At 38.6% G+C, this 16,944-nt stretch overlaps 2 protein-coding genes and 1 long non-coding RNA gene across 10 annotated transcripts in view; 2 read left to right on the plus strand and 1 right to left on the minus strand.

Moving 5' to 3' along the window:
• Positions 1-16,944, minus strand: part of LOC109422492 (high affinity cAMP-specific and IBMX-insensitive 3',5'-cyclic phosphodiesterase 8) — an 871,092-nt gene that overhangs the window by 102,406 nt on the left and 751,742 nt on the right. The window lies entirely within an intron of this gene.
• LOC134288365 (uncharacterized) lies at positions 5,106-11,739 on the plus strand. The gene is made up of 2 exons (XR_009997923.1): positions 5,106-5,450; positions 8,195-11,739. It is a non-coding gene; the product is annotated as an uncharacterized LOC134288365 (long non-coding RNA).
• On the plus strand, positions 6,045-11,739 carry LOC134288363 (uncharacterized). Of its 3 annotated transcripts, XM_062852982.1 has the most exons (3): positions 6,045-8,253; positions 8,318-8,381; positions 8,450-11,739. In XM_062852982.1, exon 1 carries the CDS (start codon positions 6,159-6,161, stop codon positions 8,067-8,069), a length of 1,911 nt encoding a protein of 636 aa, XP_062708966.1. In that variant the 5' UTR covers positions 6,045-6,158; the 3' UTR covers positions 8,070-8,253; positions 8,318-8,381; positions 8,450-11,739. The 3 variants fall into 3 exon arrangements, with proteins under 3 accessions (XP_062708966.1, XP_062708965.1, XP_062708964.1); XM_062852981.1 differs by having other exon boundaries at positions 6,045-8,381; XM_062852980.1 differs by having other exon boundaries at positions 8,318-11,739.

The following is a 16,944-nucleotide window of genomic DNA, read 5'->3' on the forward strand; positions in this document are numbered from 1 at the left end:
TCCTTCAGATATTACTTCAGGAATTATTGCAGAAATTAAAGCAGTAATTCGTTCAGAAATTACAACGGCAATTTATCCAAGAAATCATCCTTCCGGAGTTTAAACACGCATTATTTCAAGAATCCAGGGATTCCTCCTGGAATTGGTTCAAGGGATTCCTCCAGTAATTCCACCATGTTTTCCCAGTATTTTGCCAGTAATTTCTCGAGGAATTTACCAGGAATACCTTCAGGGATTCCACTAAAGATTCTTCTCCCAGTAATTCATCCAGATATTCATCCAAGAATTCTTCATGGAATTACTCCAGAAATACCTCTGGGAATTTCTCTAGGAATTTATTATTCGCGCTGTCTGTCTGTCTGACCCTTATGCATTTGAAGACTACCCAACAAACATTGTTGCTGTAAAACAGATGAACAATCTTTTCTTCAGCTTGATTTCGAAAAATTTGGCTGAATAAGTAGTTATTCAGCTATCATTGTTAGTTGGGTACTTATCCGATCGTTATGAAATTTTGTAGGTAGATATTTTTGGGCCGGGGAAGCAAAGACCTCTGCAGTTTCTGGAACGGGAGGCTCTCATACAGATAACTTTCAAGTCACACAGTCTTTCGAGAGGCGCTGTTGTGTAGTTTATGGCAGTTGAACTGTAAATTCTATAGTCGAGTTGTCCGTTTAAGTTACATTGATAAAAAATTGGTTAGCAACCAAACCACCAAACAGCATTCTTTATCTGAGACAAATGTACCAAATGGAATATAACGTGCCTCTGGAGCCAGGCTTTCGATGTTTATACAAATGAGTTTACATACTCTTTGGAGCCATACAATTAATTATTTAATGAAATGATCAACAAGATTTTTGAACGGTTCAATTTGTCCTCATGATGGGTGGCTATGTTCATATGTAGAACAAGTTAAGAAAATTAACAAAAACATCAGAAAAACTGTGCAAGAGCAACAATTAAAATGGGCAATACAAGGTTTGCCGGGTAAGCTAGTATATATATAAAAATGAATTTCTGTCTGTCTGTCTGTCTGTCTGTCTGTCTGTCTGTCTGTCTGTCTGTCTGTCTGTCTGTCTGTCTGTCTGACCGCTATGGATTCGGAAACTACTGGACCGATCGGTGAGAAATTTTGTATGTGGGTGTTTATGGGGCCGGGGAAGGTTCTTAGCTTGGTGCGGGACCTCTCCGGTCTCTGGAACGGGGGGCTCCCATACAGATGACTTCGCCGGGGACGTCCCTATGGAGCTGCATGTAAAAACACAGTAGGCAGGCAGTACGACGTTTGCCGGGACAGCTAGTTTTTTATAAAAATAACGGGTAACTTCCAATACATCCTGCAAGCTTGTATGCAGATATTTGCAGCTACAACCTTCACAGATTGATTCTCCTACTCAAATCTGATCATTTACTGGCGGACGATTGATTAAATGTGGTTAAGAACATGTTTGAAATGTTACATGAATTTTTATAATGTATATATTTTATTGGTAAAATTATGTGCCTATTACTCACATCCCCATTGGTCCAAAAACATCCAGATCCGATTTTTAGCGCTTCGAATTGGAAGATAAACATCTATTCTGATTCTCTGCGATGAAAACCTATTGAAAATCTACTTGCTTTTGTTATACGAAGACGCGAAGTACAGCTCAAAAGTCATGTGGTTTTTCGACAAATTTAAAGAATGTAAAATTGCATAACAGTACCCACGCTCTCATGCAAAATATGCAACAGAAACTTACATTAAAATGGATTTGCTGTATTCTTGGGAACATTATTGATTTATAAAAATTATACAAACTGATAAATTAGACAATTAATTTTTCGATTTTTGGCCTATGGCGGCACCACTGTGGGCTGCCACTCAGCACAAACAATACTGGAATAGTTTGGAGTCATGTCGTCAAACAAAATTGTATTGTACTGAGCCATCTCTAGGGGTGGCAAAGTATCTAACAAATCTGTCAATGCAGAATTGCAGCATGCTGGTCAAAGCATTGACTGGCCACTGCCGACTCAGTTATCACATGGCGAATATTCAGCAAGCTGATTCATTTGCCTGTGATAGCTGTGAATCCGATTATGGAACTTCGTATCATTTAATATGTAACTGTCCAGTTTTTGCGCAATTGCGTTTCCGAGTACTCGGGAAACACTTATTAAGTGAAACTGACTTCAGAAACCTGAATCTTCAGGACGTTCTGTTGTTCTTGACCCGCTGTGGTAAAGCGCTATAGGCTCTCTTTACGCTTTATGCGTTATCACAGTGCCCTTCTCAGGGCGCTGTTTGAACCCATTGTGGTACGCTTATGCGTTATTACAGTGTCCTTTTCAGGACGCTATGTGAACCCATTGTGGTACGCTTTTGCGAGTATGACGATCCTATTCCCTTACCTGTCCTTTCCCATGCCCTATCCTTTGTCCTTCCCTTTTCCGTCAGGTAAATGATGAATAGGCTCCTGTTCATGGCGATGGCACAAATTTCCCGAATGGAGGAGAACGTGCCTCTAGAGCCGACTGATACCTGATACCTGAGTCCCATTAGTATAAGGGTATCGGCTGCGACCGGTAATCACTCGATCAGGGCTCGAGACCCACTGGGCGCAATAATTGAAAACATGAATTATAATTATAAGAAACTTTTTTCAACTGCTAACTGTGTCGGTAGAGTAGATTTTTACTATTTTGGTCGGTAAAATAGCTCTGAATGATAACTAAATGATAACAAAACCTGTTATCAATCAGCTGTAATTTTCATGTTGATAACTAAATGTAATATTGTATATCTAAATTAGTTATCAACTTGAACTCAATTTTCGAATGAGTGTATTCAGTTTTGTACCTTTTAATTCCGTCCTGTGTTGCTTATCTTTTGACAGATACGCGTATTTCGACTACCACTTGTAATCTTCCTCAGTGTCAGTTATCCACTGGATAACTGACACTGAGGAAGATTACAAGTGGTCGGGTTTCTGCTAAACCGAACCAAAGACCATTTTTTGAAAAATTGAGTTTTCTTAACCATTAGATGAAGAATATGATGATCTTCTTTTCGTGTAAAAATCCAGTAATTCTGACAGCTCTTCGTGGAGTAAATTCAAAATTTCTGTTTGGCAGAACATACAAAAAATAAAATTGCATCCAACCAGAGTGAACTGTAAACCATTCCATAGAATCAGCGAAATATTTTAGTATTGGTCCAAATGATGAACATTTCAAGTTTTCCTCATCGCTGTCAGATTTCTAACTTCTAACCGACTCATAGTAACAATCTGTGAGAGAATTTAACACGTAATCAAAAATACGGGTGTTGGAGGATCGATTTGGATTTCGATGGCGTTGATCGCCATTTTTCCAAATCACAGTCAGCCAGACCGAACCAAATCCACTGCATTTAAAAATCAATTTATTCTCAACAATACAAAGATGAACTGGCTTTGAATACATGCGTTATGTTGATACACCTCATACTGATTATTTAACCCAGAAGCCGTCATTGAACAACAAAGATAATAAGAATAATAAAGATTGAAAAAAAATCAAACACTTGGTTCGCTTTGGCTGATCGAAAAATGGCGTTTTCACGAAAACCATGCTAGAGAAGAATGTTTAGAACTTGATTCAGACTTAACAACTGACCTTCAGCTAAGTAAAATGACCTAGAGGTAACGTGCTTGGTTATCGCTTAAAGGACCCAAGTTCGAATCTCTTTAATATTTTCGAAATTTTTTTTTTGTCTTAGTTCACTTTGGCAGATCATTTTCATGGTTTTCTTCGACCAGTATAAATTTGAAGTACACAAATTGCTCCATTTTCACATCTCAGGACCTCAGGACATGCAAAGACATCATTTGACATAATCACTCTTGTTCTGTGCCTGCACATGCACCGCCTATAAAAACATAGATGGGAAGCGCTGAGCTGGGAGGGCTTCCGCCGTTTACATTTCACACTATTTTGAGACCTTTGTGCTACCATACTACGCGTCCTCTCTGATTCATCTAAAGGATTGTGAGTGATATCGATTTCAACTTCATAGACACTGAAAAATCGAGATTTTTTTTATCACATTCCGACTGGTTTTCTCTGAAACAAAGAAACACAGTCAGCCACACTGAACTATAAACCATATTCCAATGTTTTTGTTCAGCCAGAGTGAACTGAGTGCAAAGTACTGAGAAATTAAATGGTATTATATCAATGATTTTAAATAATTTACATGTTTTCTTCATTTCTGATGGTTAACAAAGGCTTGTAAGTTACATGTGTGCGAAAAAGTTTCAAATAATCTTAGCTGTTGTTTATTTCTGAGTGGTTGAACTTGAAGCTTAATTATCTCGGAATAAACTTTTTGGCGCTTAGTTCGGTTTAGCAGAACCCCGGCCAAGTGGTAGTCGAAATACGCGTATCTGTCAAAAGATAAGCAACACAGGGCGGAATTAAACGGTACGAAACTGATTACACTCATTCGAAGAGGGTATTCTGCTTAGAGGGTTCGAAAAGTCGGTACAAGATCGATTGAACTCAATGATAACATAACTTCTTATCATTTTGGTATTCTTCGAGTAAATTTGAGTTATCATTTTTGTTATTTTGGCTCTCAATTCAACCTAAATGATAACAAACTTAATTATCAAACGAATGATAACACAAGTTTACAAAATAAAACGAAAGTCGTGAACTTCTGTCAACGACCAAAATTTTTGAAGCACAATTTAATGTGACGAGAGTTTCGACTGGAAATTTGTTGAATATTTTAACTGGCTTCCTCAGTCTGGGGAAATTCAAAACGACTAGTTTTGTATTGCCCGACGTTTCGGCCTTGTTTATTTGGCCTTTTTCAAGGGTAAACTAAAATAGAGTATACATTTTTGGTATTACAACATAGAACAGAAAACATAACATAAAACTACACCTACACTGTCTGTCGTTCTTCGTTACATTTATATATGCCGCAATTTTCATGTTGGGCTTCTTGTATGCCTGGATTTTGTAAATAACACTTATTAGGGACATTTAACATTTTTTACCATATTCAAAAACTTACGAAATAACTATTTGATTTTGTTTGGGGACACTGGACTGGACACACCTATTATCAACGACCTGGACTGTACGATTACAAAATGATATTCTACGGTTGGTTAAAAGATGGCGGGTAAGGCAAGGTGGAGCTTTCGTGCAGTTGGATAAAGTTTTTGGCTTTATCGTACTTTGGACTTGTTCTAAAACTAATAGTGTGTGTTGTGTGTACTATTTCTAAGTTGTTCTCTGCGAGAGTTGGTTGTTTTAATTGTGTGCAATATGCCAGCGTAGGCAGTATTGAGTCCATCTACATCGGTGCGGAAATTTATAGTATTGGATGTGTTTTGTATATGGCACATTTCCAATATTGGTAGAGCGGTGGATCGGAGAGTGCGATCTACTATTTTTGTACCGTCGAGGTTAAACGTGTGGTTGTGTTCTATCATATGCTGTGTGAGAGCTGTTTTTGCTTGTGTGATGTCTGTTGGTGTATTTACAATTTTGTTTACATCTGATTTGTGTCCGCTCATTCGTTTTTTGAGTTGGTTCGTAGTCATTCCTATATAGACTCCTTCGCAGTTGTTGCAAGGAGTACTATAAACAATGTTATGTTGATCATTTGGGGGAACTGGATCTTTGATCGGTCTTAGCAGGGATTTGGTTGTTTTAATGTTCCTGGTGGCTATTTTTACCTGGTTGTATTCTTTTTTCAGGATGTTGGAGATGGTGCGGATCAAGGTCGGAATGTTTGGCATCGATCGGTAGAGAACTTCTGTGGCTTGGTGTTGATGATCTCGTTGTGGGCTGTTCGTTTGGTGCTGTTCTGTTGGTGGATTCGTGATGCTTGGTTGCAATTGCATTGGCGGTCACATTGAAATATGGTCTACCATCTAATTGCTGACGTAGAAGCAATCATTCGCACCAACCCAGACAGGACAATACAGGACAGGAACAGATGTCTCATCGGTACGCAAGTCCAGAACTACCTAGCCCGCCCACAACTCCAACAACAAGACACCCCTCTAAGCCGGTTTTGCAACAATGCAGCGACCGCCACTCGAAAGTTTCTAGCAGAGCATCCAGATTTGTGCGTACTCGAATCCGACAAAGGGAAGAAGACAGTGGTAATGCGGATCCAAGACTACGAATCCAAGATGCTCCAGCTGCTCAACGACTCCACATACAAGGTCATCCAAAACGATCCAACAACCAGTCTCCAGAAGAAAACAAACCACATGGCCAAACGACTCCACGACCTCAAGCTGATCGACCATCGCACGTTTCGTACACTCCAGACATACACTTCCACCTGCCCCCGCATCTATGGACAACCTAAAGCACACAAACCAGACTTGCCTTTACGTCCGGTGGTCCCCAACATCACCGCACCCACGTACAACCTCTCCAAATACATAGCAACAATCCTTCAAGACAACTTTTGCAGCCAGTACAACATTAGGGACAGCTTCAGCTTCGCAGAATACATAAGCACAATCTCAATCCCACCGGATCACGTACTCGTATCCTTTGATGTTGTGTCTTTGTTCACCAACATTCCGAAGGAGTTGGTAATACGAAGCATACTACACCGATGGCCAGACATTAGTAGAGGAACCCGGATCAACCTCGACCTTTTCCTCGAAATGGTGGAATTATGTATCAACAACAGCTATTTTTGCTTTAGAGGCAAATTCTACCAACAAACCTTTGGCACAGCAATGGGGAGCCCCCTATCTCCAATCCTAGCTGACTACGTCATGGAGGACCTGCTGGAGTCAGTGACCAAGAAGTTGAAATTCAACGTTCGCGTCCTGAAAAAATACGTGGACGACCTTTTTCTCGTCCTACCAAAACCCGAAGTGCAGAACACACTGGAAGCGTTCAACCAATATGACAACCACTTGCAGTTCACCATCGAGATGGAAAAAGATGGCACCCTACCCTTCCTAGATTCACTCGTGGTTCGACACAACGATCAGTCCGTAACAACCAAGTGGTACTCCAAACCCATATCATCCGGCCGCCTACTCAACTACCACTCTTTCCACCCAACAACCATGAAAATAAACGTAGCGATGAACTTCATAAAACGCGTTCTCCAGCTAACCACGGATGGACAGATCGAACAACAGAAGAATCAAATCTTCCAAAATCTGAGGAGAAACGACTATCCCTCCTCGCTCATAAATAGAATGTTGAATCGCATTACCAGCAACAATGCGCCTCCACCACCCACTAGCCAAAGACCACCTCCACCACCGCTATCCCCAGGACCACCGCCACCAGCACTACCGCAAAGCACCCCAACGTCAACACAGCTACTGCCATCTCTGCCGTCATCACCACCTCCGCCACTGCAGACATCACCTTCAATGTCACCGCCAATGCAATTGCAACCAAGCATCACGAATCCACCAACAGAACAGCACCAAACGAACAGCCCACAACGAGATCATCAACACCAAGCCACAGAAGTTCTCTACCGATCGATGCCAAACATTCCGACCTTGATCCGCACCATCTCCAACATCCTGAAAAAAGAATACAACCAGGTAAAAATAGCCACCAGGAACATTAAAACAACCAAATCCCTGCTAAGACCGATCAAAGATCCAGTTCCCCCAAATGATCAACATAACATTGTTTATAGTACTCCTTGCAACAACTGCGAAGGAGTCTATATAGGAATGACTACGAACCAACTCAAAAAACGAATGAGCGGACACAAATCAGATGTAAACAAAATTGTAAATACACCAACAGACATCACACAAGCAAAAACAGCTCTCACACAGCATATGATAGAACACAACCACACGTTTAACCTCGACGGTACAAAAATAGTAGATCGCACTCTCCGATCCACCGCTCTACCAATATTGGAAATGTGCCATATACAAAACACATCCAATACTATAAATTTCCGCACCGATGTAGATGGACTCAATACTGCCTACGCTGGCATATTGCACACAATTAAAACAACCAACTCTCGCAGAGAACAACTTAGAAATAGTACACACAACACACACTATTAGTTTTAGAACAAGTCCAAAGTACGATAAAGCCAAAAACTTTATCCAACTGCACGAAAGCTCCACCTTGCCTTACCCGCCATCTTTTAACCAACCGTAGAATATCATTTTGTAATCGTACAGTCCAGGTCGTTGATAATAGGTGTGTCCAGTCCAGTGTCCCCAAACAAAATCAAATAGTTATTTCGTAAGTTTTTGAATATGGTAAAAAATGTTAAATGTCCCTAATAAGTGTTATTTACAAAATCCAGGCATACAAGAAGCCCAACATGAAAATTGCGGCATATATAAATGTAACGAAGAACGACAGACAGTGTAGGTGTAGTTTTATGTTATGTTTTCTGTTCTATGTTGTAATACCAAAAATGTATACTCTATTTTAGTTTACCCTTGAAAAAGGCCAAATAAACAAGGCCGAAACGTCGGGCAATACAAAACTAGTCGTTTTGAATTTCCCCAGACTGAGAAAGCCAGTTAAAATGCACAATTTAATGCTGATTTCGAAACCAACCTTCAAAAAAATTTAAGTAGAACAGTTTTTGAATTTTAGCTCAATATCGAGTTTTGCAACTTTTTAAAATATGTAATTCACTAAAATTCAAATATATTGCGTTTTGTTCAACCAATTTTAAATCTTTTTCCATAAATTAAAAGCTGAATACAATACCATTCGATCATCTAAATACAGGTTTTGCGTCAGATTGGTAAAATTCAAGATATTGACGAGTTTTAGGGACGATCTTCTTAAATTTTAGCAAAATTCCCAAAATTTTTTTGAAGAAATGTATTTTTTTTTCTATATGAAAAAACCAACTTAAAAAATCTTTCTCGACGTTTATTCGACATATCATATGTAGGCGAGTTACAGTAAAAATTTCAGCTCAACCGGAGCATTGATTACGGAGAATGAGGTGTTTGAAGTGAGCGACTTTGCTTAAAAATAGAACAAAACTCTATTTCAAATCATCAACCTTGTATGGAAAGTCGAAAAAAAATTCCGCTCTACTGTAATTTTTTTTTCTTTCGCGTTTTCGAACTCAGGGCATGATTCTACACCAAAAATGATCATCAGCTTACCGAGGTCAAAAATGCTGTAAACTAGTGTTACCAGGTAACAGAACTTGTTAATATTTTGTTATCCGCCTTTGCTCGGGCTTTCTACTGCTCCGATAGCTGTTCGACTTTCTCGAACCGGTGGAGACAGGGGGACATTTTTACCAGGCATCTTGAAGAGCTCTAATGCGATATCATCCTCACTAGCTGAGTTGCTGTTTTAAGGCATCCTTAACTTCCCTTAGCCTAGGAGTTTGTTCGTTTCCGTTCCGTGCTACACTGCGCAAGCCGGATAAATAGCCATTTTGTCTGTTTTGCGAATGGCAATACCCATGCTAGAATATTAGAAACGGTGATAGAAGTCTACTTCCACCTGAAATGCAGACCAGTATGATTGACAAGTTTTCGTGAGCAATATGATCGTGTCTCTCTTTTTCAAAGAATAGTCCACTTAATAATCCTTGAGTAATTATTAGTAATACTATTGTTTTGCTTGCTTTCATTTACTAAGATAAAGTAGACACGAGATCCCCAAATTGATGATACATTTTCTGAGAACTCCCACCAGCACGTAACAATAGACCAGTCTGCGCCAGCAGGAAAAAGTGAATTGACAAATATAATGAAAACAATTGAATGACGCCAGAAGAAATCGTAGACTCGCTGATAAGCAATGCCTGGTAAGATCCAGAATATATACGACGGGTGTAGTATAATCACAATCTGTCAACTGGTGGAACTCGTTTACCCCTCACTTGAGAATGAAAGATTAGATAATTTCTCATATTACTTGCTCGAATTGCAACTCTTGATGAGAGGTTGGAAATCATTATTATTGGATATATTTTTGATTTACGCTGTTTACCCCTTCACAATCGCTCGCATGGACCGTACTCAGACCCTACTGATATGGGGGTATTGATTGAGGAAACGACGAAATCAAGCCGAATTGAAACTCATCAAACCGTTTATTACTCAATGGGTAAACAATCACTAGTTGTAGTTCGATATTGACACATATTGGGAGGCAAAGACGGAAGTTTCCTGTAAACACGAACGCATGGGAAAATCCGCCGCTCGGCGGGCGATAAAGCTTATTACTACATCGCGGGTACAGATAAGATTAGAATAGTAAGTGCAGGTAAATCAAATTCAACGGCGTATTTCAAACCCAAAAAAGGCGATAGCACAGACAGACTGGATACAGATTTGTCGATTGCCAGCCAGTTGATAAAAATAGAAATTCCGATGCACAACCGAACCGTAGTAACGTCACTCAGCCACGATAATCTCTGCACACGTGCTGTGTCGACCGACGCGGATGGTAGGCCGGGAATCCCGGGGGTGGTTGTGAGAACATTTTGCCCAACTGCACGTCATTATAAGTATCCGTTCGGACGAATGGACGCAATTGCATGGCTCTAGCTTAAATATGAATCTACCTGATAGATAGAACCCGAGCGAGCACTCAGCAGAGAGTATATACGAGCAAGCAGGCTTAATGGTGGCCAATTAGTGCGGAATGCTGGTTGCTATCTTATCAAAACTTCGTCCACCACGGCACCCGTCCGAGCCATCGCACATCGGTCACACTACATATGTGGGTCGTTCCATGCGAAATCGGCCACGAGCTCTTATCGGGTTCCACCCGAGTCTCCAGGTTTACTTTTATTTACACTGCTTGACATTTTTTCAAGAAAGTTCAAGCTATGGTATGAAACCCAAAATTACCCAGTAGGTTCAAAAACTTTTCAGGAGGCGACCCCCCTAGCTACTGGGCTAACTTTTCACGACCCATCAAGGAAAAAATAAAACTTAAATACTAAAATAATAATTAAACTTTTTCAATGAACGGAGATAAACTGTGCAATTTTATGATATAAGAGGGATTTACTTAACAGCGTGAATCGCTGATTAAAGATAATTCTTATTAAACGATTACCAAGGCAATCTTTGAATATTTCATTCGCAATTGCTCTAAAACCCTTAAGTATCATCCAACAAACATAACAAAATAAAACCATAATCAATACTTAAACCAATAACGACTGAGTGTGACTGTCTCTCGCGACCCTTCCTTGGAAGTCCGGCGATCCCCGGAGGGGGTCGCGACCCACAGTTTGGGAAACTATAGAATCGTAATGAAGGAATTTTTTGAAAATGTTGCAACACAACTCCACGGTTTAAAAACAATGTTTGAATGGGGAACTAGTGGTGTTCAGTAAAATAAAAGAATTATATGTGACACATTAGTTCTTTTTCAACCGTTTGAATTTTAGATGATATTATGTTTTTACCTAGAAATATTAAAAAAATATAGTGTCTTTACATGAATCTTTGAAAATCACAGATTTTTTTTATTGGAAAAGCTATTTAAACATCAGTCTGATAACCCTTTAGTGACGAACAAGCACAATAGTGCTGTTGAGCGATAACAGTTTTGCATATTTTTTTTTCATCTGTTTAGTCTTTGTTTCATGTGATGTAAACTGTTTTATGCAATTCAGTATCATAATTTCTATTTAATACTACCCATTTCAGTATCATAATGACCTACTTTTTCGTACCGGTTCATTATACAACTGAAATGAGTTGCATAATGAAATATAGTTGCATTATGTTCATAATGCAACTCATTTGAGTTGCATTATGAACATTATGCAACTCAAATGAGTTGCATTATGAAACAAATCATTGCATAAAATTTTGTATGGAACTCGTTGCAAAGCTCAACTATTTCAGCACTCTTCGTATTTATCCAACTCGGCAAGCCTCGTTGAATAAATGTACGATTCGTGCTGAAAAAATCAACTTTTTGCAACTCGTTACATAAATAACTATTAATAATTTAGTCATTACTTACAGTAGTATGTGTGCAAACATAATTTTGTTTCTGGGAGATTTTCTACAACAAGTTAAACAAAAAGTGGACAAACATCGTAAAACATGAAAAAGTTTTTTCCTTCACATATTTTTTATTTCCGATTTCTCTAGGTAGTCAACGCTAGAAATCGAAAGATAAAGAGCAGGTCTTCCAAATGAGGAACAATAATTGTTGTTTTGTTGGGAAATCTAGGAGTTCTGAAGAGCCAAAATTGAGCCATTAGTATGGAAATTTCACTTTTTTGCACTCCGTCTCGAAAGGGATAAAGCAGAATACCGTGAGGTGGTCATTCACCGCTCGTTTCATATAATTTGAATATAAATCTTATGAAACGAGCGGTGAATGGCGACCTCACAGTATATTGAAATTTGTTTACATTCCGGCATTGTAAGTGAAAATTCATTTTTTTAAGTTCTGCAACCCTATCAAAGGAATATCTCTTTAAAATTTATACGAAAGTCTCTTTGGCAATTATCTTATACACATCTCAATTTCTTTGAAATTTCAATTGTGTCTATAAATCACAGCTGTAAAGGCATGGGTATTCAGCATGACCATCCTGAGAGTGACGGGTTTGATTTCCGGTCGTTCCAGGAACTTTTTGTATTAGAAATTTTCTTGACTTCCTTGGGTATAGAGTATCTACATGCCTGCCACACGATATACACATGCGAAATGATCATTGGCAGAGCAAGGTCTCAGTTAACACTCAAAAGGCCAAGGTTATTTTCACAACAAATTTGCATACAACTCGTGGAAGCATAAGCTAGGAACTTGTGAGGGCCAAAGCTATGTTCGACTCTGTCGGCACTCTATTTTGCAGCCCAGAAGTCACAATGGTCAATGATAAAAATTACAAGTGTCCTCTACTACAGGTTCCGCTACTACACTTTGGGAGTTCCGGAAAATGCCAAAATGGTCCACGACCATTCTCATAGCTATAAGAATCCTATTGACAAAAATCATGAGGAAAGAGTGGCCAGTGACCATCTTTATAGCTAAATCATGAAGAATGAGTTGCCACACGGTATGTCTTGAAGTAAAAATGCAAGCGTCCTCTACTACAGGTTCTGTCAGGAAACCTCGGAAGATCTGGACCAAAATGGTCAATGGCCATTTTTACAGCTACAAGAATCCTATTGACGGGAAATCATGAAGATTGACCCCCGACGTTCCGGAAGTGGCCACGATGGTCAATGACCATTTTCATATCTAAAATAATACCATTGACGGGAAATCATAAAAATGAGCTGCCGCACGGCATGTTTTGGAGTAAAATGCAAGTGTCCCCTACTATAGGTTCCGCCAGGGCACTATAAGCACTCCGGAAGTGGCCATGATGTACAACGACCAGCTAAAAGAATCCTATTGACGAGAAATAATGAAGAATGAGCAGCATGGCATATTATGGAATGAAAATGCAAGTGTCCTCTACTCCAACATCTACCAGGACACCTCGGACGTTCCGGAAGAAGCCAAAATAGTCAACGGCCATTTCCATAGTAACAAGAAGCCTATTGACGAGTAAACATGAAGAATGTGCTGCCGCACGGTATATATTAGAGTAAACATGCAAGCGTCCTCTACAACAGGTTCCGCCAGGGCCCCCCGAACGTTCCGAAGTGGGTCAATGACCATTTTTTCAGATAAAATAATCCCATTGACGGGAAATCATGAAGAATCAGCTGCCGCACGGCATGTTTGGGAGTAAAAAAGCTCATGTTCCCTGGCACCGGTTCTCCATGGGGCATTCCAGAGGATCCAGAAACATCCAGAAGGACTTCAAGTGTCCAGAAAATGTACTGAAAGAATCAGCTTCGATAAAGTTAATATTATTGCCAATGTTTTAAAGCTGTTCCATAGAGAAAAAAATAATTCTGATAAAAATACCTCAAATGCCATAACGTTGGTACCCCACGGGAATCCGGAACCATCCGGGTTTAGATTTCGTGACGCATTTTATCAAAACTAGAATAAAAACTGGATATTGTCGCAAAATTTCATTAGGATTGGATAAAAATCAATAGAGCTATGCATTTTTCAAGTTAAAGAGACGAACCAACCAAGGGCTGAAAGTCTCTATAATAAAGCTAAATGAATCAATCAATCAAGTTGAAAATTTGTTGCGAAAATGACATTGGTCTTTTGGGTGTTAATAAGCTGAGAAGCAGGCTCTGTCCCAGTGTGGATGTTGCGTCAAGAAGAAAGAAGAAAAAACATTCCTTTGATTTTTTTTTCGTAAATGTGTTTAGAATACATTTCCATAGTTTCTTTGATACATATTTTATTGATAACTCCTTATAATATTGCTTTAGCAAATCTTTTGAAAATTACATTGAGTTTGTAATTTCGGGTGAAATCGATCATTTTTCATAGTTTTTGGTGCCCAGTTAATCAATTCAAATTTATCAAATAAGATGATGAAGGATTCTTACTGATTCAAAACTTTTACTGCTAATAATTTTAATGTAAATAATACTATAAGGATGATACTTATTTAATTTCCCGTTCCTTGTTCTCGGTCAGCAGACATCGTACCGTGCTTGGTCCGAATCACCCCCAAGAAGTGTGTATTAATTTATTAAATGTCAGTGATTACTATTTCAATGTTAGCAGAGATAGATGATGTACAATATCGTATAAGACATCGTGTACGACTAACTCATCATTCAATAATCCTAGAGTCAAATATTGACAATGTTAACACCTTATTATACCCCCTTCCTCGACCATTCAAAGAGTGGTGGGATAAAAAGTGAAATTAATATCTGCAATAAACAAACAACAAAAAATCTGCCGGTGGAGTGGACCTCGTGTAAGGTTAATCCTATTCTATCCCGTACAAAATCGTATAAAACTTCGTGTACGACTAACTCTTCATTCAATAGTTCTAGAATCAAAAAATGATAATTTTTACACCTTATTTTAGGTTTACAGCGTTTACTTTTGATCTATTCTAAAATATTGTTGAAATTCCTACTGTTATTTCTATGTATTTGATTCTAAAATTTCTTTGTAAACTGCCCTGGCAATTACTTAAGCGATTTCTTCGGTATTTTTTTTCTTTAATCTTTTGGTGTGTTTTTCAATATGGTCGACAATTTCTCCCGAATACATATTTGAAAAGGCGTTGCCCCCTTAAACCCATTATGCATTCATTTGGAAAAACCTTAAGAAATTCTTTTGGGGATACCTACCTCAATTCCTTCCGCCTATTCTTTGGGAATTCCATCAGACAGTCTATTTGTAAATTTCTTAAGCCATTCTTTTGGAAATTTATCGAAAATTCTTCTGCTATGAGTGTCAAATAAAAAAAAGTTATCATTGATCATCGAAAACCCCTCCTAGAGCAAATTTCTGGCTACGCCACTACTGTCTTGAAATCATTACTTAATAAATTTCTTATGGGATTAATTAAGGATTGGCCATAGGAATTGGGTAAGGAATTTTTAAATAAATTGCCTTACTATTCCCAAAAAGGCCTCAAAGAAATTCACAACGAAATGGCCGAACAAATTTAAAACATACGAAGAAATTACTTAGATAATTCTAATTCGAATTATCGATAAAATTGCTGAAATTTTCGATAAAATTGCTGAAGTAATTTCTAAAACAAAAAAAAATTACTGGAGAAAAGCACTGTTGAAGGAATTCTCTCAAAAGTTCCGCGCCGATAATCAGTGCACAAACAAAACTAAGTTTACATAAAATCGAGATAAATATATTATGGTCAACCATTAACGAAAGACGATTTCCGGTAACTGTAGCAGTTCTAGACGCTAGTCAACCACGTTCTCTAGTTGATTACCATTACATTATCAAAAAAAAAAAATCATCGTATTTTCGGTAATAATACAATCAAGATAAAATCAACAAAAAGAAATCATCCACCTAAAATATGAATATGATATTCACGTTGAAAATAACACGATTTTACAATTTGAAGTCTGGAAGTTTGGTCTGTCTTAGTTTTCGTCTTATTATTTCGGGCAAACTATGCGGTAGACTCTTATAAAGAACTTCTGAAGAAATTAAAATGAAATTCCAGGGTGCTCAAAAAAATCCAGAAAAATCTTGAACATTTTTTTTATCATTTTTCTTTCATATTTCTCCAGAAGCTTCTTGGAAGATTCTTCAAAAAGGATTCAGTGTTGTCTCCAAGAAATCCACCAAGGATTCTTCCTGAAAATTCTTCAACAGATCTCTCACGAATTCCGACAGGAGTTCCATCAGAGATTTTTTCAGGAGGATTCAGGGACGCCTCCAGAAGATCCTTAAGGGATTCCCATAGGAGGCCCTACAGAGATTTATCTAAGAATTCCTTCAGGGATTCCTTCTGAAGATCCTTCAGGAATTCCTACAGTAGTTCCTTCAGGAATTAGTCTATTAGTTCCTTCAATGATTCAGTATTTCTCCTGGCGTTCTTTAATGTATCTTTTTTGGTTGTCCTTTAGGGATCGCTCAAGGAGATCCCTCAGGAATCACTCCAAGAGTTTCATCAAAGTTTCCTACAAGTGTTCCTTTCGAGATCTCTCCTGGAATGTCTTCAAGCATCCCTAGTAAAATTCCTTCAGGGATTCTCCCTCAAATTCCTGAAATTATTTCAGGGATGACCCCTGAAATTCCTTCAGTAATTTCTGCAGCACTTCCTGTAATGATTTTTCCAGAAATCCTTTCTGAAACTTCTTCGTTATGGAGTTCCTTCTGGAAGGTCCTTCAAAGATTCTTTCAGGAATGTCTCTTGGAGACCCATCAGGAATTCCTCCAGAAGTTCCTTCAGGAATTCTTACGGGGGATCCTCCCCAGTCAACCAGTCATCGTATAAGATGTTGTATAAGGTGTTAAAGTGGAGGCGATATGCGTTCATTTTACATGCGCCAAAAAGGAGGCAAGTGCGCATATGGCCTCCAGCTTATCATCTTATGCAACAGCTTATACGAT

The sequence above is a fragment of the Aedes albopictus genome, chromosome 2 (assembly GCF_035046485.1).
Source record: "Aedes albopictus strain Foshan chromosome 2, AalbF5, whole genome shotgun sequence".
NCBI lineage: Eukaryota > Metazoa > Arthropoda > Insecta > Diptera > Culicidae > Aedes > Aedes albopictus.